General features: G+C 41.4%; 1 protein-coding gene across 1 annotated transcript in view; it reads left to right on the top strand.

Annotated features, from left to right (window-relative positions):
* fmn2b (formin 2b) overlaps nucleotides 1–22,046 on the top strand; it is a 370,539-nt gene that overhangs the window by 275,282 nt on the left and 73,211 nt on the right. Inside the window, 1 exon segment of the mRNA XM_052012981.1 lies at nucleotides 7,881–7,932. Coding sequence (XP_051868941.1) covers nucleotides 7,881–7,932 — 52 coding nt within the window.

Below are 22,046 nucleotides of genomic sequence, written 5' to 3'. Positions count from 1 at the left end.
GAATTATCACCAATTCCTTCCTGCCCACAAATATTGCTGTGTTCCTCTAGCAGATTGTTTGTTGTTTCACTGAACTGATTCCTAGGATGCAGGAGTTTTCTCATAAGGAAAGATTAAAGAGATTGACTATTTCCCTCCACAGATGCTGCCAAACTTAGAGTTCTTCCAGCTGTTTGCTTTTAGGTTCAATGTTTTGGGTCGAGACCTTTCATCTGACTATGATTGAACCTATATTCTTTTGAATTTGGAAGAATGAAGGGTGATCTTGCTGAAAGACAAAAGATTCTGAAGAGGCTTAAGGAGGGTAAATGCAGCGAGGATGTTTTGCATGATAGGAAAGTCCAGAACATGAAAGCACTAACTTAGCTTGAGGTCAGTCGTAAGACAGGTAATGAAGAGGAATTTCTGGTCTGAAGGTCATGAACCTTTGGAGTTCTTTACGCACAGCTGAAAATGCTGAGTCGTTGTTTATTCAGGCCTGAGAATAACTTGGAATGTGGGGGAATCGAGGGTCATGGGGATTGTGCAAAAAAGTAGAGTTGAGGCCAAAGATCAGACCACTCATGATCTTACTGAGTGGCAGTGCAGATTCCATGGCAAATAGCCATTCCACCTCTTGGGTTCTTAGAAGCCAAATCTTAGACACACAAAGCTTTCTTTTGCCCAAGGTTGCATTTCTCTCAACAACTTGAAGTTGTGATTTGAAAGTTTTATAATCTTATTTAAAACAAAGACGCGGCCGTGTACCTCTGTGGTTCTTTGTCATGTTCAAATCCCCTTGTAACTGATTTATCACTGGTGCAATTACCTTCTCCGCACCTATGGGATGGCTCCATTCTCCACCTGATCTGGAACATTGCATAAGAGGTCAGATCACCCGATTTGCCAGCCAGCAAGTAATGGGAGTAGCACTGATGCTCTCTTATCTCTGGTCAGAAGGTGCCTAGATTGGCAGAGGGCTTGCCAATCGCTCAGCCAGCCACCAGTTGCTGTTGCTGCCTGACCCTAGCTGTGCCAGTGGGAGATGGAATCTCCTGGCCTTTGCGTTGGTGCTTGGCCCTGTCGTTTAGCTGTACAGCCTCACCGGGATGTTTCGGTGCAACTGGACAGTTGAGTGGTGGGAATTCTCTGACTGAGACTTAAGGAAGAGCCAGATGTCTGATTCTGACTGGGGGCAAACTGGGTGGGGGGGGGGGGGGGGGGGGTGAACGTTGTGCACTCGTATGATTGTTTACTCAAAATACCAGTTGCAGGCAAGACAAAATAAAGGTAGAGATTGGCCTTTAGTCTTTTAAAATGTTTTTATTTTTTTAAAACTCCTCCTAGATGTCGAAAGCCCAGTGACTTTCCTAAGCCCTAGGATGGGAAGGTATGAGCCAGCTTCCCACTCCATGAAACGGCACAGCTTTGAAGTATCACAAAGGGATTATACGTCAATCTACTGCAAAATGAAATCAGTGGTGTGACCTGTGTATGTGAGCACCCGTCAAGTGTCATCTGAGGAAATGCAGCAGCAAGTGGCACAATCTGTTGGTAGCAGTGGGCCGATACTAAATTGGAAAATCCGGACCAATGTTTTCTACAAAAGCAGCAACACTTTATATTTTGCAATAGACTGAACAAAGCAAAATTGTCCCAAGACACAACCACTGGAATGTCTTTGAACAAATTTTGCACTGAGTCTCAGAAAGGAAATAAAGACAGTTAATGAGAGCTTGGTGAAAGCATCCTAGAGGAGGAGGAGGAGAGAGGCCGTGGGAGTGAGCAAGGGAGCTCCAGAGGGTGTGGTCACAGTTACTTGATGGGGTGATGGAATCTGAGGATAGATAGGAGGCTAGAATAGAAGGAGTGCAATTATCACGCAGGGACGGTTGAGATTTACAAATGCCGAGAGGCTTTAAAATCAAGTTATTGCTTAACTGAGTGTTGATGCAAAAAACAAACTGTGCAAGGTGCCAAGCACCCCAAGTCTTCCTGAGGCTATGGAAGGTGCGATATGCAAGTCAGCCAAATGAAAAGCAGGCCAGGATTCGATTTAATACAACATTTGAAAGGCAGCATCATCGATGTCAAACCCCCCCCCATAGCTGTGTCTGGAAATGATAGCCTGCATCGGTCTCCGGACTAGGGCTTGGAATATGTGTACGAATTTAAATGAGGGTGTTGTTTCTGAGTCAGGACTGATGCATCAGAAATGCAAGGCTTCACCTTTTTTTTTAAAAAGAACATTTACCATGTTTGTGAAGTTCAGTCTGTGTGTTCTTCCTGTGACTGTGTGGATTTTCTTCAGGTGCTCCAGTTTCCTCCCACATCCTAAAGATGCGTGGGTTGCTCAGTTAATTACCCACTCTAAATTTCTCCAAGTGTGTTGGAGTGATGGAACCTGGTGGAAGGGAGGGAATTAATGGGAATGTCGGGAGGATAAAATGGGAGTAATGGATTAATGCAAATGCGTGCTTGAGAGTAGGCAGCTTCGATGGGCCGAAGGGCATCTTTCCATACTGTATTAACTGATTCTAGATATCTGAAAAAGGGGCATGTCTCTTGGTCCTAAAGGCTGTTGCCATTTGTAAAGCTTGTTGTATCAGCAGAATTCCAAATTTGAGTGCTCTCTTAAAAACACATCACCTCCTCCCATACCACTTGTGTAAGTGGAAAATTGACATGCTTCTGAATCCTAGAGACATTGAGAGAAACGTATCAAGTCCTCTGGTAGCCAAGCCTCGGGCAAGATACTGCTGAGGTCCTCCCCTCTGGAATGTCCCTGATAGCTTTTGACAGAAGCCATACGATTGAGAAGTGGTGAAGAAATGTACTTTGGCCCAGAAGCACGAGACTGAGGCCAAGAATCACACCGCACCTGAATCAGAGAGAGAGGTTGGCTCACCAAAGAGCCAGACTTGGGGAAAGAATGTAGATTTATAGAGTGAGGTTCTATAGGTCTTGCTTCATTGCTTGACTTTTTTTTTTAATGGTTTAAGTTTGGCTTGCTTGGAATTTGTATGGGTGCCGGCAGAATCTGGCACTGGTGTGTCCAAAAATCAGGATCAGGAAGCCAATGTCTTTCTCCAGGTGGACTTGGAGTGGATGCCCCATTTGCTGTTGCCAAATCAGCCCCTGTGATTTTTACTGAATGGTGATTGAAATATGGGGAGTTTGTACTTTCAGATGACAGGGAACTAAAATAAGCCCTGACCTGTCCATGCAGAACAAAACAGCTGCAAATGTGTGTTTTTTTTGTTTTTAAATGAAATTATGCATTTTCCAGGGATTAATATTGTGCATCAAATCTGTGTAATCAAATGTATTTGGTAAGTTTAAGAAAATATATTCTTTGCAGCTTTTTTCCAAAGAAAACATTTTGTTTTCTTCAAATTTGTACATGTGCTACAATTTGTCCTTAACTCACCAAAAATCATTTTGAATAATTTTTCACATTTTTTAGGAATATATTAAGCATCCATGTGGCAAATAAAACTTAATTTTCACCAAATTGAAGAGATTCATTTGCATAGAAAAGACATTACTAAGGCAGTTAAGGTAAATTTTTCATCTTGTTTAATGACAGGTGGAGGTTGTTCGGTTCATCGAGTCCATGCCGGCCCTTTCACCATTCTGATCAATCTCATTCCCCCACTTATTTCCCTACAACTCGTTGTGTCCCACTTGCCCATCAAATCCCCCCCACCCCACCCCCGCCCCCCCCCCCCCGATTCTCCTGCCACCTACTGACATGGGGGCAATTAACAGTGGCCAGTTAACCCACCAACCAGTGTGTTTGAAGGATGCGGAGGAAGCCCAGGTGGTCACAGGGAGGAAGTACAAAGTCCATACGGAGAACAGTGGATATCAGGATCACACCCTGGTTTTAAATGGGGCGCAGGAACAGGCAAACCTTATTTATGTCGGTACACTCCCCTTTGAAGGCAGCAGAGCCAGTTGAGAAGATGGGAAAAGCAACACTGGAGACTTTTGGCCTTGTGATTGGAGAACTGGAGTATAAAAGCAAGGCAGTTATTTCTAAACCTTGATAAAGCACTGTTTAGGTCTCAGCTGGTGTTGTATTCAGTTCGGGGCACCACACTTGAAAAAGGACGTCAAGTCTCTGGGATGCAAGAGACTGGAGAAATGAGAATAAATCATGCTGGTTGTGGCTGGCAGTTCCAAAAAAAAACCTCCACTGGTGTTCAAACCTTCACACTGGAGTAAGTTCCTGACTTGCTGTAAGTTCGGAACTTAACGAGCGACAGATGCTGCCACATCTGTCCTTGTGCTCCATTGTTGAACTGCATATGGAGCCCAGCTGCAGATCCTAGTCTTGCTGGGATTCCCCAGCATTATGCTGGGAAATTGCCTCTCCAGACATGTCTGATCAATCCTGGGTCATTTGAATGGAAGCTCTTGGCCAGCAGTATAGAGGAAAGAAGTAATTAGGTAATTATTTTATTAATTATTTTAATTTAGTTTAATATTTTTCATTTTTAATGAATTTATAATTATTTCTATTGAACAGGTTTCTAAGTTTCTCTGAATGCCAGAGATATTTTAAAGGGTGTTAAATTTTGATCGCTTTGGCATGTGACAACTCTTGCTTCAGCCTTGCCTTCTGTCAAAAGTGCTCGAGGTCTCACAGAGCAGAGGGCTTTGGCTGTATATTGTCCAAGGCCTGGTCACCACCAAGGCCTTGCCCCGTTTCTCTGAATGTGTTTTGGATTCAGAGACCGAGTGAGATTCTATTTGCGCGGCTGGTAGGTACATTCAGGCGTGGGGAAAAGTGTGACTGAAGGTCCAGGTGCCAAGCCCTATTCCACTTCAGACCTTTGATCCTCAGAATGTAGAAGGCGAAGTGAGATTTGTTGCTGGTGTTTTAAAATAATGAACAATTTACAACCAGGTGATCTGAGACAATGTAGGGATTTAAGAGGAAGATGGACCCACTTGGGGAGCACTGAAGTGAGCAATGAGGGGAGTAAGGGTTTTAAAAAAAAAGGAAGATTAGGGTTTTCTTTTAAGAAGTTAAAATAGAAGTGACGGGCTTCAGTTAATGATGGCAACCAATACAGTCCAGTCACTTGAATGGCCGCGGAAAATGTAAATTACACAGCCTTGATTCTTGGAAATTATTAGGGTACATTAATTCTGGAAGTAAATGGGGGAAGAAAAGGGACAAAAATAAGAGTAAGTCCAAAGTTAGCGATGCTATTGTGGGATGAGTTGCAGGTAGGGAGGAATTGGGTAGAGTATTGAAGAGCTGTTATCCAAGTTTGCCGGTGGTCATGACAGGTTATATGGTGGAGGTGATTTCAATTAAAAAAAAATTGGTGGCAAAGCTGGAAGCTGCCGCAAGATTAAGCAGCGGCAGAGAAACGTGTGTTGGTCCAGAATGAGAGACAAGCCAGGACTCTGGGTACGTTGGTATTGGTTTGTTATTGTGACTTGTACTGAGGTACAGTGGAAAACTTGCCTTGCATACCGATCGTATAGGTCAATTCATTACACGGTGCAGTTATATTGAGTTAGTACAGTGCATTGAGGTAGTACAGGTAAAAACAATAACAGTACAGAGTGAAGTGTCACAGCTACAGAGAAGGTGCAGTGCAATAAGGTGCAAGGTCACAACAAGGTAAACTGAGGTCAAGAGTCCATCTCATCGTATAAGGGAACCGTTCAATAGTCTTTTCTCATTGGGATAGAAGCTGTCCTTAAGCCTGGTGGTACGTGCCCTCAGTTCCTGTATCTTCTACCTGATGGAAGAAGAGAGAATGACCCGGGTGGGTGGGGGTCTTTGATTATGGAAACATAGAAAACCTACAGTACAGTTCAGGCCCTTCGGCCCACAAAGCTGTGCCGAACTGGCTGCTTCGCCAAGGCAGCGAGAGGTACCAACGTACCAAGCTGTGATGCATCCAGATAGGATGCCTTCTGTGGTGGAGAAACCAGTGAGCAGGTTACAGACGCAATTGTAATAAGGGAAGGACTGTAAACAGATTAAAGTTGCTATAAAATGTAAGCAACTGGGCAGCAGATTAGAGAGAGACAGTGGAGTGTAACTCTGAGCTAGTGAAGAAGCATTGCCCTGGTATATGGGAAATTGGCAGCTGAATTTGAGGAAATAATCCCTCGGCAGAAGGAGGTAATCTTTTAACGAGAGCTGGAGGAGGTTCACTCGGTTGTACTCTAGAATGTAGGGATTTGCTTTGAGAAAGGGTTGGATCTAAAACCTTTGATAGAAGAATAAGAAGTGATCTTGCCAAAACATGAGGTAGATGCTGAGAGAGATTCTCCCACAAAGGGGAACGAAAACTAAGGGGCATAGTTTTGGAATTGTGCGACTCCCATTTGAGGCAGTTGAGGAGAATGCCTATTCTGAGCTTGGTGAATCTTTGGAATACTCCACCCCCAGAAGGCTGAGTCATTGAACATATAAACAGAGGGTAACGGGTACAAACAGGAAACTGGTTGAAGCCAAGATCAAATTAGCCACCGTCCTACTGAATGTTGGAACAGGCTTGACTCCTATTTTTTAACTACTTATGAGGCATGAGTCGTGAACTGACACATTATTCCAATGGAATGCAATCCTATGAATAATTTTTTTTTAGCTTTAGCTGTTTACTGTCAACATTGGCTCCAAAATTGAGAAATCTGTAATAAGGAATATGAATAAGGTTGTTACTATGATTCCAGAGTAATAAGCTTAAATGGACATTGGAGCTTTTACCTTGTGGTTGTTCCTCCTGAATTCTATTTATGCTCCAACCCGCCCTGGCATCGATCTAATGAATGAGATTAGCAGTTTAGTTCTGAACGGAGGGCAGGTCTGCACTGTTGACATCACTCTGAATCTGCTGGGTTGATTTTATTTCTGGTTCCTTTTGAGGCATCTGGTAGAGGTAGCTTTTATGTCTGCCTGAATTGCAGTGAAGGTGTGGAGCTGGGTTTGCTGGTCAAGTGATGATTCTGTTTAAGCAACACACAAAATGATGGAGGAACTCAGCAGGCCAGGCAGCATCTGTGGAGAGAAATAAGCAGTCTACGGGTCAAGACCCTTCATCAGGACTGGAAAGGAAGAGGGCAGAAGCCGGTATAAGAAGGTAGGGGGAGGAGCACAGGCTGGCAGGTGATAGGTGAGTTCAGGTGTGAGGCGAGTCCAGGAGAGAGGGGGGAAGGTAGGTGTGGGGGAGGGGGAGAAGTAAGAAGCTGAGAGGTGATAGGTAGAAGAGGCAAAGGTCTGAAGGAGGAGGAATCCAGTAGGAGAGGGCAGTGGACCATGGAATAAAGGGAAGGAGGTGGGGAATAGATGGGCAGATCATCAGGGTGGGGGAAGCATCTGAATGAAAGCAACTTTTCTGATCCTTGGTATGATAAAATAAAGTCACATTTGACATTCTAGTAGGGGATTTAAGAGAAATGATATTTAAACGACTTGATATTTTTAAGAAAAATCCCTCTTCTACATTTCATGTCTCTTTTATTAAAACCTTCTGTGAACTGAAATATTAATTGCTCATTGAATAAAAGGAATAGTGAACAATTACTTCCCATTGACTTTCTAAAGAGGTTCTTGAAATGTAATGCATATTTTTAAACTGGCACTTGATCATTAAGCCTCCACTAAGATCCAGCGGAGAAAGCCTTTGATCCCCATGTTTTATTTGCCGATGATATGCCTGAGGTTCTCAAGCCAGTTCTCAGCGATTCGAGGGGTCTTGGGGCCTATTGCTGCTTCTGTTTCTTTTTATTTGAGTCAAAGTTAAGCCCAATTTAACTTTCAAAATTAGAGTAAATGGTGCAGTTATTTTTTAAATGCTTCAATTTGAAAGTATTTCAAGTTGACCTTTGACCATGCTATTAATTGCTGCTTTCTTTTGGATTCACAGCAAAGTCTGATCAAGAATCTCAGGAAGCTTTCTTGTCTGGAACTCACAAAAGGTAATTTTTTTTTCAGGCTTCTGATCGTAAATAGAAATCTCCTTAAGCAAAATATTCTAATTAAGCAAAATATTCCCCTTCGGTGATCTGTTCAGCATCTACTTCAGAATATTGAAAAAAAATGAATTGACGTCTAGAAAACAAAATGCAGTTATTCGCAAATAATTGATGTTTGTTGCATCGAAGGTTAAATGGATTTGCAGGTGTAAGGGTTCAGGGAGACTTCTTTCTCTGTACCTCTCATTGTATATCAGATATCTGAAATGAAATTCTTGTCCTGTGCTGCATCCAACGTTTGCTAATTGCTTTAAAGATCCTATCTACTTTAAGTTCAAATACTGGTGGTGTTTATCTTAGAAGACTGATCATTGATGGCAAAAATCCTGAGTGTGGTAACAGTGCGCTTCAATGAAAGAGTTGGGATGAAAATTAGTTCAGTTTTTTTTTGGTCTTAATTGAACTGCAATGAAGAAGTCAGTCTCTTCCCTTCTGCTTGTTTCTTTCCTCCTTTCACTGGGATGATAGGCATCAGTGCGAGCCCTCTATCTCCCACCATTGCCTGTTTCATAACAGGCAAGCTTCCCCACTATCCACATCCCCAATTTTCATGTCATCTGCAAACTTATCATACCTCCCAATGTTCACGTGCAAGTCATTAATATATATATCACAACAACAGTCCCAGCAGCGGTCCCTCTGGTACACTGCTGGTCACAGACTTTCAATCAGAAAAAGGCATCTTCTGCCACTACCTTCCGCCTCCTATCACCAAGCCAGTTTTGGATCCAATTAGCCAACTCTCCTTGGACCTTCTGGGCCAATCTACCATTCAGGGTCTTGTCAAATGCTTTAATAAAATCCATATAGTCAATGTCTACCATCCTACCTTCATCAATCTTGTTGGTTACTAGCTCAAAAAAACTGAATTGAATTAGTGAGATCTGATTTCCCATACACTAAGCCACGCTGACTGTCCCTGATCAACCCTGTCTTTGCAAATGTACATAAATCCTGTCCCTTGGGATTTTCTCCAATAATTTCTTTACCACTAATGTAAGGTTCACTGACCTGTAGTTACCTGGCTTACTCTTGCTACCCTTAAATGAACAACTTCAGTTATCCTCCAATCTTCTGGCACTTCATCTGTGGCAATGAAGATGCAAAAATCTCCTTCAGGGCCCCAGCTACCTCCTCTCCCTTGCTTCCCATAGCAACCTGAGGTAGGTCTTATTGAGCAGTAGGGATCTATGAACCCTTGTGCTTCATGTGACATCTAACACCTCCTCCTCAATACTGACCAGCTCCAGATTACCAACATACTCCTCTCTGAACTTGCTATTTCCATGCCCTTCTCTTTGGTGAATACAGGATTGTATCTTGATTCACATCACATGGTTACACACACAGATTAGCCCTTTGTTCCCCAAAATCTACTTTCAGCAGGTCCACTGTACATTATTGAATTCAAACTTATCCCTTTCCATTAACTACCTTGAAACATAGATTTATGGTCATTGTTCCCATAAACATTCCCCCCACAAACACTTCCACCACCTGCCCATTTCCTAAACTGGGCATGTATAGGACTCTGTGGTTCATAGAAGATAAATTTGAATTAGAAGGTAAATTCACTGAGCTTTTATTGGAAAGATTTGTGTCTTTTAGGATATTTGCGATGGGATGATTAGCATCTCAACATCCCCAAGAGGTTTTTGGTGTCCCTTGCCACATTCCAGTGTCTTCCATTTCTTTCTTGAGATTTGTACAGTTGGTGCATTGTCTATGGATTGGAATGAAAAGTAAGAAATAAAAGTTTGGGCTTGTATAGCACCTCCATGTTAAGTCCCAAAATTTTATTGCCAATGAAATACTTCTGAAGAGTAATCAATGTTACAATGCAGTGAAATAAGGTATCTGTTTGTCGTGGTGTCAAAGGAGTAATTGTTGATCAGTAATCCTTTGTACAAACTTCTACATCGTCTTGACACGGGCACGGTCTCAGTTCAGTCTCTCATCCTAAATTCAGAACTATAGATAATGCACTCAACATCTCGCCGTGTGACCTGAAACTACAGCCCCCCGGCTTGATGGAAGGCTCCTCCATCCACTTGGTTGACACCACGTAGTGACTGTCATGGTCAAGTAGTGGCTGGCACCAACTTAATTGCATATTAAATATCCACCTGGTCAAGCGAGTGCCCAAAGTGTTGCTGCCTATACGTCCTGTTGTAGGTGGGGAACAAGGGGACAGATATCGTCAGGGAAACTTAAAGGAAAAACATAACTAAATAAATATTGGAGAGAAGACAGGGTGGGGGAGAAGCTGAGATGTTAAGCAGAATTAATTAGAGTAAGCCTCCAAAGGAAATTTGTACTTTGTAAGCTGTAGCATAGACAGTTCAAACAGAACGAATACATGAAATGGCTGGGATAATAATCAGATAACCATGACAGATCGGTCAGCATCTATCCTCCTGCTCCACGGTTAATATGTTGAAGATTTATCACACATGTTTAGTGTGGCTCCATTACAATGAAAAGGAGATCAGGCATACTAGATGGGTACAACTGTCTCCTTTTTAAATAGTTTTTCTTTTGATGTGGCGGAAGAGGGATATTTTATGTATTTAAAAGAAATATTTTTCTGGGGTTACTTTGGTAATGATGTAGCAAGTTATTTTAAACAAGCAAATCTGTCAAGCGTTGGAGAGAGAGGGATAGAAATGAATCACCCAGTTGAATTTGTTACTTCAAGTTTGCAGCCAGAACAATCAAATGGCAGGACCGTCCATTCATTAAAAATTGGACATTCACTGCATAAAAGGTTAATTTTTATTGTGGCCCTAATGCTGCTTGCTTTTGTGCATCTCACCCTTCCACCTCATTCATAGGTTGCAGTCCATTTGAATTTGGGAAGGGATGTTCCTGGTGTTGAGTATGCTGAGGTTTTATTGGGGTACAACAGCTTTCTTTGCTGTGAATTCTCTCTGAAAAGTGGTTGAAATTTCAAAAGAGAACTTAAGGCCACTGCAAGATGGGGTAGAAGATGAAGAGATTGTATATAACTGCTAACGTTATCTGTAGCATTCTTGAAGGGAAGAAGTGTAGTGTTGGCCATGTGGAATGACCAAGAGCAGACAGCTAAAGAATGCAGCACCGTGGTGCAGCTGGTAGTGACCCGGGTTTGATCCCTACCTCGTGCTGTCTGTGTGGAGTTTGCATGTTTTCCCTGTGACTGCATGGCTACTCTTGTTTCCTCCCACACCCCAAAGGCATGGAGGTTGGTAGGTTAATTGGCTACTGTAAATTGACTCTTGTGTATGTGAGTAGTAGAATGTGGGGTGAATAAAATGGGATAAGTGTAAAAGGGTGTTTGGTGGCCAGTACATAGACTTAGACTTGTTGGGCTGCATCCATGCTGTATCTTATATTAAGGGAGAAATGTTAACGTTTCAAAATGTTGAAAGGACTTTCCAAAATATAAATCAAGTAGAAAAAAAATAAGTCTTAAGTTTTGTAGAGAAAAATTCTCATCCTAGAGATGAGCAACACATAGGAAGAGAAATTTTAAAGTTGTTGAAAGAAAAGCTATTAGATCTGGTAGTGAGGAGGGACAAGAAACTGAGAGGAATGGTGAGAAGGTGATTTTTATCCCTGTTGGTCTAAATTAATGTGGTGAACCATGTTGATATGTTAGTTAATGTAGGATAAGTTTTGGTTTCAATTCGTCATTTATCTCCCTAATCAGTTATCACAAAGAAAATTGAAGGAAGCAATGTTTGATTACCGTTGTAATTATGTGAATGTCATTTGTACATTTTGTTTAATAATCTTTTCAGCCTATGAATTGAAGAACACGATACAGAGTTGGGAAGTCATCTTCAGGCAGATTATTTCTCAAACGGTTGCCAGAGAATGGTGTGGGTTGATTTGGGATGATCGTATAGTAGATACGGAAGGCACTGGTGTTAACTGAGGAAGATTATTTAGCCAAAGCTGTGGTAAATGAGTTTGGGGTACTAGATGTGATGAATATGGATTAGGAGGTTGACCACAATTTGTAACCCTCTTTGGATACAGTGACATTAAGACTGGACACTCTTATACATTAATGCCATTGTTTTTAAAAGGGTGAAGGACAAGCTCATCAATTAGGAGGCAAACAGGATAATGTAGATGTGGGGAAGATATTTAGAAACTAATTGGTGAGAAAATTAACTGCCACTTGAGCACACACAGACAAATCATCAAAAGCCAAAGTGATTTTTTTTTTAAAAGCAAATTATTTGGTTTTGACAAACATAGAATCAGTTTTTTTTAATGATGTAGCAGAATGTGGGTGAGAGCAGTAAAGTTCGCAGGCACAAATTTTCAAAAGGTATTTGATAAAGTAGTACAGGCAAAGTTGTTTGCAAAATTGCAGTCTGAGGTATGTCAAGTTGCAAAGTTTAGATAAGCAAGCAAGGATAAACTGTTTCCAGTGGCAACAGGGTTAATAACAATAAGGTGCAGATTTATGATGATTAACAGAAGAACTGGAGTGATAATGAGGGAAGTTTTTTTGACAGGAATGGATAAGAAATTTGGAGAGCACTGCCTCACTGGCTGGTAGAGATCAAGCTTTGTAAAGGGCACTCTGCAACATGCTTGATCCTTGACACTTAAACCATGGAATTATGATCTCTAAAACTTGCCTAGATGGCATTGATGCATTTGATTTATGTATAATTTCCTTTGTTTTGAGGTTGATAAGGGAGGAAAGGACTAAGTTGCAACATTTAGAGGCAAAATCCTTTAATCCTGCAGGATCTTAAATATAAATTACCATGTCATCTACATCATATTGCCTGTAATGTAGTTTTTTTGCACACAATGATCAAGTAAAATCTAGATCTTTTACTTGAAAGTCAGGAAGTAGTTCTGGGAAAGAGAATCCTTATCGGAGAGTCTGTCTGCTGATAAACATTTTCTGGTGGTGCACATCATAACTTGCCCTTTGCCTTCCAACTTGTAGCAAGTATTTTATTGTGTTCCATTATTATTATATGTTAACGAGCAACAGGGGACTTGTGCTTTGGAGCAGTTTCTTAAGCTTTGACTGATATGGTGAAAATGAGAATTGATAAAATATGAGCATGTGATATGATGATCAAACAAAAATATAAATCAAATCACCTAAAACTGTAGTTAAACCAATTATTAAAGAGCAAGAGATTAGATTTACCCTTGTGGTTCAGAGGCAGCTTTGCATTCTTTTTGTATACCGTAAGCACTAAAGAAAGGAGAGCTTCTGCCTTTACTTATTTTTGGCACAGAGATTTTGCTCTTATGAATTGGCTTTATTTAGTGATATAAGTAAAAGAAGATGAAATTTATGTTAAAGGATTAAGCTGCATCATGCATCAATTAAATTTGGTATCATGCTTGAAAACAAGCTAAATCACAAGGTTATTATCAGAATATTGCAGAGTAAGAGAGGTTTGTTATGACTTTATTTCAGCATTCACAGAACGTGGCCGTCTTTTGCCCATTTCTGGTAGCCTTGAGAAGATGGAATTAGCCTAATTTTTTGAAGTGTGGCCATTATAAATTATCTTAATAGAGTTGAATGCTTGTTTAGCCATGTCTGAAGGGCGGGTTGCCTTCAGCCAAGTTACTGTGGAATTGCATTGACTTTTGTTTCCAGTTTTTTTTTCCTTTTCAAACAGTATTTAAATGCCATCGTGAGATTCAAACACAGGTTTTCTGGATTACGAGTAGAGTCATGTAGCAAGTATAATGTACACATTGCATTCATCCATGTAAAGAGATATAATGATACAGCACAGAAAGAGGCTATTCAGCTCGCTCTATCTGTGTTGGATCTTTGGTAGAGCTCTCAGACTAATTCCAGTTTCCAGCCTTTTGTCAATAGCCCAGTAAGTACTTCGAGTATTTCTCCAGTTCCTTCTTGCATATTAAACCCAAGGATCCCAATAACTTGATAAACCACCTCAACTTGTCCTGCCAACTTCAAAGACCCTCCAGATCTTTCCATTCCCAAACCACCTTTAAAACTGCACTTGTTAGTTCATAATACCTCTGTTTCTCCTCCCTACCAAAAGGAACCACTTCACTCTGGTTGGCGTTAGGTTTTACCTCTTCATCTCTTCATTTTACGAATGTTTATATGTCCTCTTGGTCCAATATCATCACCTCCAATGTCAACTGCATTCTCGTGGTTTGAGTTATCTGCAGTTTTTGAAATAACAACCTGGATGTGTACAGGTTTAAATGTATATCAAATAGAGCAATGATTTGTGCGCTGAGTTCTGGGGAACACGGCCACTTACCTGCCTCTGGTCTGAAAAGGGTGTTGGAAGAATTCTATTCGCATACGTGGACTGATGCCTGCAACCTTCCTCCTGATGAGCTCTTGCAGACCAAGAGTAAAATGACCAAAGACACAAATATTGTTCGAGAATGAATTGAGAGCTGCCTTCGTAGAAAAAAAAACAACAGGACGCTTGGAACTGGTAGGGTGAAGGCAGAATGATGTAATTGGGAGGCCTGACTGTCATCAAATGGTTAAATGATTTTTTTTTTGACCGAGGTGGAGGAAGATTTAATTCCAGCAGATTGGAAGTGCATTATCCTGCCATCTTAAGAGTGCAAAGGGAGGAGGCAAGCTTGCAAGAAATATTGTGACATCACTTTCCTGTCCTTCCCTGGAAGTTATTTGCTTCAATCCTCTTGGGCAAATTCAAAAATTAAGTCTTTTGAAAACTGGAAGTCAGAATACTAGGGCATCCACCACATCAATTTATCTCATGTAAGCAAGGTGTCAGTATTGATATCTTCTTTGAGTAGCGTGTGCACCTCTTGAGACTGCTTTTGACTCTGCTGACCTCAAAGTTTTGCTTTCTCCTTCAAGTATTGGACTACCACAGCAGGTTGTGAATCCGATCAAGGAACTTTACACGGACAGACTCTGCTGTGATTTTATTGGACAGTCCTCTGGTTCAGTTCAAGGATGCAACAAGGAAAGGGTGCAGCAACACTCAGACCTGTTCTTGTGCCAGTGGACGGGATCCTCCAGTGCATAGTTAATCAAGATCTTCTGATATCATCCCCTGGCGACAAGGTGTTGATTGGTGCAGAATTTGTTGCTGATGTTGCTCTGCTAGCTGAAAGGATAGAAGTGCCACTCCTTGCACTGAAGATGAGGCAAAACAAAGTTCATCCATTTGGCTTGGAAATTAAATGGACGAAAAACATAACACTGGCCACTTGAAGAGCAGCCACACAACCTGAACGAAGAGGAACAATTATTCCTGTACTAGGTACAGGTAGCAGCGATGCAGAAAATAAAATATGGATCATGATTATGCCCGAGTGGGTGAAACTGCTGCACACTCAGATTCAAATGTTCTTTTCTGATTGTGTCTTTGAAGGTGTGAGCTGCTGTCTTGAGACGTTGCAATATGTCTGATGAAGGACTCCCACGATGTTGTTGCTTGACAAGCATTTATTTTGAGTTCATTTATTGTCATGGGCGTACATACCCGGGGTATAAATGCCATGAAAGCTAGCTTATTGCAGCAGCCAGCATAGTATATTACAAACATAAATTATATAAACTTAAATTAACATAAATTGTACATAATTTGCATGACAAAGTAAAAATAAACATAACTATGTTAGTGCAAATTGAGGGAAATAGTCTGAGGTGGAATTGGGGTTTTTAGGGTTGGTTCAAGAACCTGATGGCAGTGGGGAAGAAGCTGTTGTTGAACCTTGAGGTGTGGGTCTTCAGGCTCCTGTACCTCCTGCTTCATGGCAGGAATGAGAAGAAGGGCATGGCCCAGATGGAGGTCCCTGATGATGGTTGTGGCCTTCCTGAGACATTGCCTCTTCTAGATGCCCTCGACGGTGGGGAGAACTATACCTGTAATGGAACTGGCCAAGTCCACCGCTCTCCGTAGCCTCTTGTATTCCTACGCATTGGAGTTTCCATCCCAGGCCATGATGCAACCAGTCAGAATGCTACTAATTTTGGACTTGCTTAGGTAATTAAGAGTCGACCATATTGATCCGAGTCTTTAAGAACTTATTTTTATGACAATCTTTTTCCTATTACTATGTTAGTATTCCTCATTGTTCAAATTCCCTGTCATCTACAGTGATATTCAATCTACTTCACTGGGTTGTTAGTCCTGCCCCCTCAATTACTAGTCTATAACACTCTAGAAACAAACAAAAACTATTAATTTATGGGACAAGATTAGAAAATAAGTAATTTTAAGATGCTTATTGATTCACTGTTTATGAAAAGTTAAGAAATGGAGCTAATTATTATCTCAGATTTTATCATCAGCATCCAGTGAACTGCAAGTATCATTCAACAGAACCACATTTGCCCAGACATTCCATGAGTATTTGCACTGGAATTCCTGGTTATTAGAAAGCCAAATCAGTCTTGTGCCCTCTAGAGGGGATCTGGGACCCGTGTGCACAGGGCAATGTATGTAGGTGTATCTCCTTAACCAAGTAGACTGTAGTATCGTCACTGAGATGTGCAGATTCTAAACCAGGAAACTTAGAATAATTTACTTCAATATCAAGTCATGTACAGTTAATGAAAGAGGGGAAAAGGATGGAATTAAGAGAGAACGATAAAAAAATACAAAAAAAACCTCCTGTAATTACAATCTGTATAAAAGTATCTAAGTGCATTATCATACTATATTTGTGAATGGCTCCGTTTTTTCTGCATCCATCATACTTTCTTGCATTAAAGTAACTAAGGTAAACAGCAGCCTTCAAGGGAGGCTTACTTTCCAAAATTTCACATCCATCATGCTGCTGTAGTGTTAAGACCAGCTTTTACCAATGCATAATCCAAACGTGTAACATGTTTATTTTTTCAAACTTTGCATTTGTTTTCCTTTCTACCCAACATCAAATCCGAAATAAAAAAAATACCTTTCGGGTTCAAAATTATCAATTAAATTCAACTGCTTTCCTTTACTAGCTTGTTACTGCATTCTTTTATTTCTATTTTTAGATAGCATTTCTCATTGCCAGTAAACAGCTGGGGTCAAAAATGCTTGTTAATTTTCTTTGACGGTATGAGACAGGAGCTTTTTGACAGTGTGAGATAGGAGGTTGCAAAAGTTGATTGGAGTAGGTTGTTTGCGGGCAAAGGGACTACGGGCAAGTGGGAGGCTTTTACAATTGAAGTAGTGAGAGCTCGAGGTCCGCATGTTCCTGTCAGAGTGAAGGGAAAGGCTGGGAGGAGTAGGGAACCCTTGATGACAAGGGATATTGAGGCCCTGGCCACGAAAAAGATGGAGGCATGGGTCAGGTACAGACAGCTGGGATCAAGCGAATCCCAGGAGTAGTATAGGGGATGCAAAAGTGTACTCAAGAAGGAAATCAGAACGGCAAAAATAGCCTTGGCAGAGGAGGTTAAGGAAAATCCAAAGAGATTTTATAAGTATATCAAGGGAAGAAGGGTAACTAGAGAGAGAATAGGCCCCTCAACGATCAAAGGGGACATCTATGTTTTGAGCCGCAGGATGTGGGCAAGGTCTTTGATGAATATTTCTCCTCTGTTTTTACCGTGGAGAAAGACATGAAGACTTTGGAACTTGGAAAAGTAAATGGGAAGATCTTGGAGATAATCCGCATTATAGTAGGGGAGGTGCTGGATGTATTAAAAGGTATGAAGGTAGACACATCTCCAGGGCCTGACCAGGTATATCCAAGGACACTGGGAGGCTAGAGAAGAAATTGCGGGAGCCCTGGCTGAGATATTTGCATCATCATTAGCCGCATATGAGGTGCCGGTAGACTGGAGGGTAGTGAATGTCGTGCCTTTATTTAAGAAGGGCGGCAAAGAAAAACCTGGGAACTATAGACCAGTCTTGTATCTGTGGTAGGTAAGTTACTTGAGAGGAATCTGAGGGATAAGATGTATGTACAGCTGGAAAGGCAGGGGTTGATTAGGGGTAGTCAGCATGGCTTTGTGCATGGGAGATCATATCTTGTGAACTTGATTGTTTTTTTTTGATGTGACCAAGAAAGTTGATGAGGGCAGGGCAGTAGATGTCGTTTATATGGACTCTTGTAAAGCCTTTGAGGTTCCACATGGTAGGCTGCTCTGGAAGGTTTAATCCCATGGAATCCAGGGAGAGCTGGATAACTGAATACATAATTGGTTTGATGGTAGAAAGCAGAGGGTGCTGGTGGAAGGTTGTTTCTCAAACTGGAGGCCCATGACTAGTGGTGTGCTGGGCCCATTGTTGTTTGTCATCTATATCAGTGATTTGGATAAGAATGTACAAGGCATAGCTGATAAGCTTGCAGATGACACTAAAATAGGTGGTACAGTGGATAGTGAAGAAGGTGATCAGAAATTACAGGGGGATCTTGATCAGTTGAGTAAGTGGACTGAGGAATGGCAAATGGAGTTTAATTCGGATAAGTGCGAGGTGTTGCATTTTGGAAAGTCAAATCCAGGTAGGATTTTCACAGAGAATGGCAGGGCCCTGGGGAGTTTTGTAAAACAGAAGGACCTCGGAGTACAAGTACATAGTTCACTGAAAGTGGAGTCACAGGTAGACAGGGTGGTGAAGAAGGCTTTTGGCACGCTGGCCTTCATAAGTCAGGGCATTAAGTATAAAAGTCAGGAGGTCATGGTGCAGTTGTACAGGACGCTGGTGAGGCCACACATGGAGTATTGTGTTCAGTTCTGGCCGCCCTGCTATAGGAAAGATGTTATTGAACTGGAAAGGGTGCAGGAAAGATTAACACATGCTGCCGGGACCCGACAGACTGAGGTTGGACAGACTAGGACTTTATTTCTTAGTGTAGGAGACTGAGAGGTGATCTTATAGAGGTGTATAAAATCATGAGGGCCATAGATAGGGTGAACCCACTCAGTCTTTTTCCCAGGGATGGGGAATCCAGAACTATAGGGCATGGGTTTAACGTGAAAGGGGAAAGATTTAATAGGAACATGGGGAGCAATTTTTTTTTACACAAAAGGTGGTATGTATGTGGAATGAGCTGCTGGGGGAAGTGGTTGAGGCAGGTACGATAATGACTTTTAAAAGACAGTTGGACAGGTACATGGATAGGAAAGGTTTAGAAGGTTATAGCCAAACGCTGGCAAATGGGACTAGCTTGGATGGAGCATCTTGGTCAGCATGGACCAGTTGAGCTGAAGGGCCTGTTTCCATGTTGTATAGCTCTATGATTCTAATAGCTTGTAAATAATTTACATGAGAAACAAAAGATTCCACCGAGAGATGAATTTATTAAGCAAACATTTATTTCCAAACATTTGTGGATGCTAGGTTTATGTGCCCCAAGATTTTGTTGTGAACACATAATTTTGTTATAGGATATATACAGTAGCTTGGATTCCAAAGTCCCTTATGCAAGTAGCAGACATCTCAACTGAAATTTCAGTATGGTCATAAAATTAGACACCAAGTTAGTGAAATGGAAATATAAAGTAGGTCACTCGTAAGCTGGGGAAGACCGATACTAGTGTTCTTAGGCTAGTATCAGATGGTAGGACCTTGCATTAAACTCGTGTATTTAAAGAATGTTCATATGTTCATTATGTCGCCTGTTCAAATCAGCAAAGTAGAGCCTACCTGAACCTAACTCGGATTACATGCTCCCTGGGGATGTGCGAGACGGTACTGGGGAGTATGCAGGAAAAAGGTATGCTAGGGTGAATGAAGAACTATATTCCCTTGTATAAAAGGTAAGACTGTGGTGAGAGGCACTACGATGATTAATTTTGGGGAAACCGAGAGCTCCTGTAATTAATGCCATTTTAGCCTCTGCTCTTTTCGTTCTCTAGCTGGGCTGCTGGTTGAACTATTGCTGTCTGAGGAAATGTGCTTGAATTTCTAGGTTTTATCTGGCTAAAGTTGTGAAAGGCTTGGACTCTTGAGTCCTTTGTGTCCAGAGAGAAATGAAAGCTGAGTTATAAGTATATTCGAGGCCAAGACTGAATTTTTTTTTTGGACCAGTGGGAAATAGTGGGTACTGGAGATTTCACTGGACAATGGAGTTGATGCCAAAGATTGGATCAGCCACGTTAATACTGACTGGTGTACTGAGCTTGAAGGCTGTGTGGCCTTTGCATCTACGGGTCCTCCCCAGGTTATGGCAGGATTCTGTTCTTGTGAACTGTTTGTAACCCGAACAGTTCGCAAGTTGGAAATACGGCCGCGGATGGAGTTCCCAACCCGGCAGAAGATGCCCGCGGCCCCGCAGCAGCTAGTAAATCCATCTCGCCAGTCTCCCAAATGCTCTTTTGTGTATGGGCTGCACATAAGTCAGGTGTTCATAAACTGGGGAGGACCCATACTACTTGCATTCTTGGGCCGACATTAGATAGCAGAACCTTGCATTAAACGTGTATTTAAAGAATTTTCATATGTCCATCATATTGCTCTTTTTTGCTTTATTTTGGTATTACTGTATTTTGAAGAAAGCCATTTTCTTCCTATTCTAGCAGTACAGCTGAAAACTGCTGTTAATCCACAAGAACTGTTGTGCATCTTTAATGTAATGGGAAGAATACAGGCAAACAGAACATTGCATTACGGGGGTGCATGTGCAGTCTGATGGAATCTTTGCATTTTCAAAATCAAATAAATAAGAAGCAGAAAATGCAGGAAACATTTGCTGGGTTCAATGAAGTTCTGATGAAGAGTCTCGGACCTGAAATGTTAACTCTGTTTCTCTTTCCACAGATACTGCCTGACCTACTGAGTGGTTCCAGCATTTTTTTTTGGTTATTTCAGATCTCCAGCATCTGCAGTTCTCACTAATGAGAAAATAAGTTGGGGGTCAACTGAGTGACAGTGTAACAGAAGTGAATTGATCCGTAGAAACATTTCCTTCAGTGATTTATTGGGGAAGGGACATTCTCTCCTCTCGTGCGTAGGCACACCCATAAGCCAACCCCAGTCTCCTCAAAAACAAAAGCTTTGTCTCGGCATGTTGTGCTCCCTGAAATTCCTCAATTATTCAACTCCCACATTAACAATGCCTTGGAAAAATTGCAGTGATGGGGTGCAGATGAGAGGCTTTCCCTCCTGTTCCTATGTAATACTTTCACCCTCAAGTTAAAACGTTTATCTCGCATCTCTCCTGCCTTCATCTTGTCACCATCATCATGAGCATTTACACACTGCCCTCTTTAAAACTCAATGAGATTGAAAATTAAGCAACAAGTTTAAAAATGAAAATGGAGAGATGTTTTACAACCAGCATAAAGGGGGCGAAAATGTTTCAAATGTTCAAGCAAAAGGAGCTAGTGTGTTCTTTCACAGTACAAGTGGGAAAAAAATAATAAGAGTAATATAATCAGACATTGAAGAGATTCCAAAAGGCATGCCCAAACAAGGATGGAAACAAGAATTTAAATGTAATTATTTTCAATGTAAACTGTGATAAAATATACACAATAACAGCTCTCGTGCATCTTAATCACCTAAAGCAATTTAAATTATTTGTGTCTCTGATTCACAAGGAAAACACAGAAAATAGTCTTGCTGGAACAAGTTGGCTATTACAACATTTCATGTGGTCGTTAAGGGAAGTCATTTTTGGAGGTGGGGTTGGGTGTATTGTGTCTATAATGGATGGTTTTGCAATTGCAGCAATTTGGAATGCATTTTTGCTGCTGAGGAAAGAATCCACCTTTTAGTTCTGTAAATTGACAGTCGTAGAAACAGATAATAGAAGCAGGGGAAGCCATTTGATCCTTCAAGCCTGCTCTGTCATTGAATGCAATATTTGTTGATTACCCAAATTTGGTACCCTGTTCCCGCTTTCTCCCCATACCCCTTGATCTCCTAAGGTAAGAGAAGATGATCTCTTCCACCATTAGTGCCGTATCTAACTCCTGGAAAATATTTAATGATTATGAACTCAATTGCCTTCTGTAGTAGAGAACTCCACAAGTTCAACGCTCTTTAGATGAAGAAATTTCTCCTCTTCTCAGTCCTGTATCCCTAAGCAATGACCCCTGGCTCTGGAATTCCTGACCACCAGGTACATCTTTCCTGCATCTAATCTGTCCAATCTCATCAGGATTTTAT

The sequence above is a fragment of the Pristis pectinata genome, chromosome 3 (assembly GCF_009764475.1).
Source record: "Pristis pectinata isolate sPriPec2 chromosome 3, sPriPec2.1.pri, whole genome shotgun sequence".
NCBI lineage: Eukaryota > Metazoa > Chordata > Chondrichthyes > Rhinopristiformes > Pristidae > Pristis > Pristis pectinata.
This window is presented reverse-complemented; position numbering and strand designations above follow the sequence as displayed.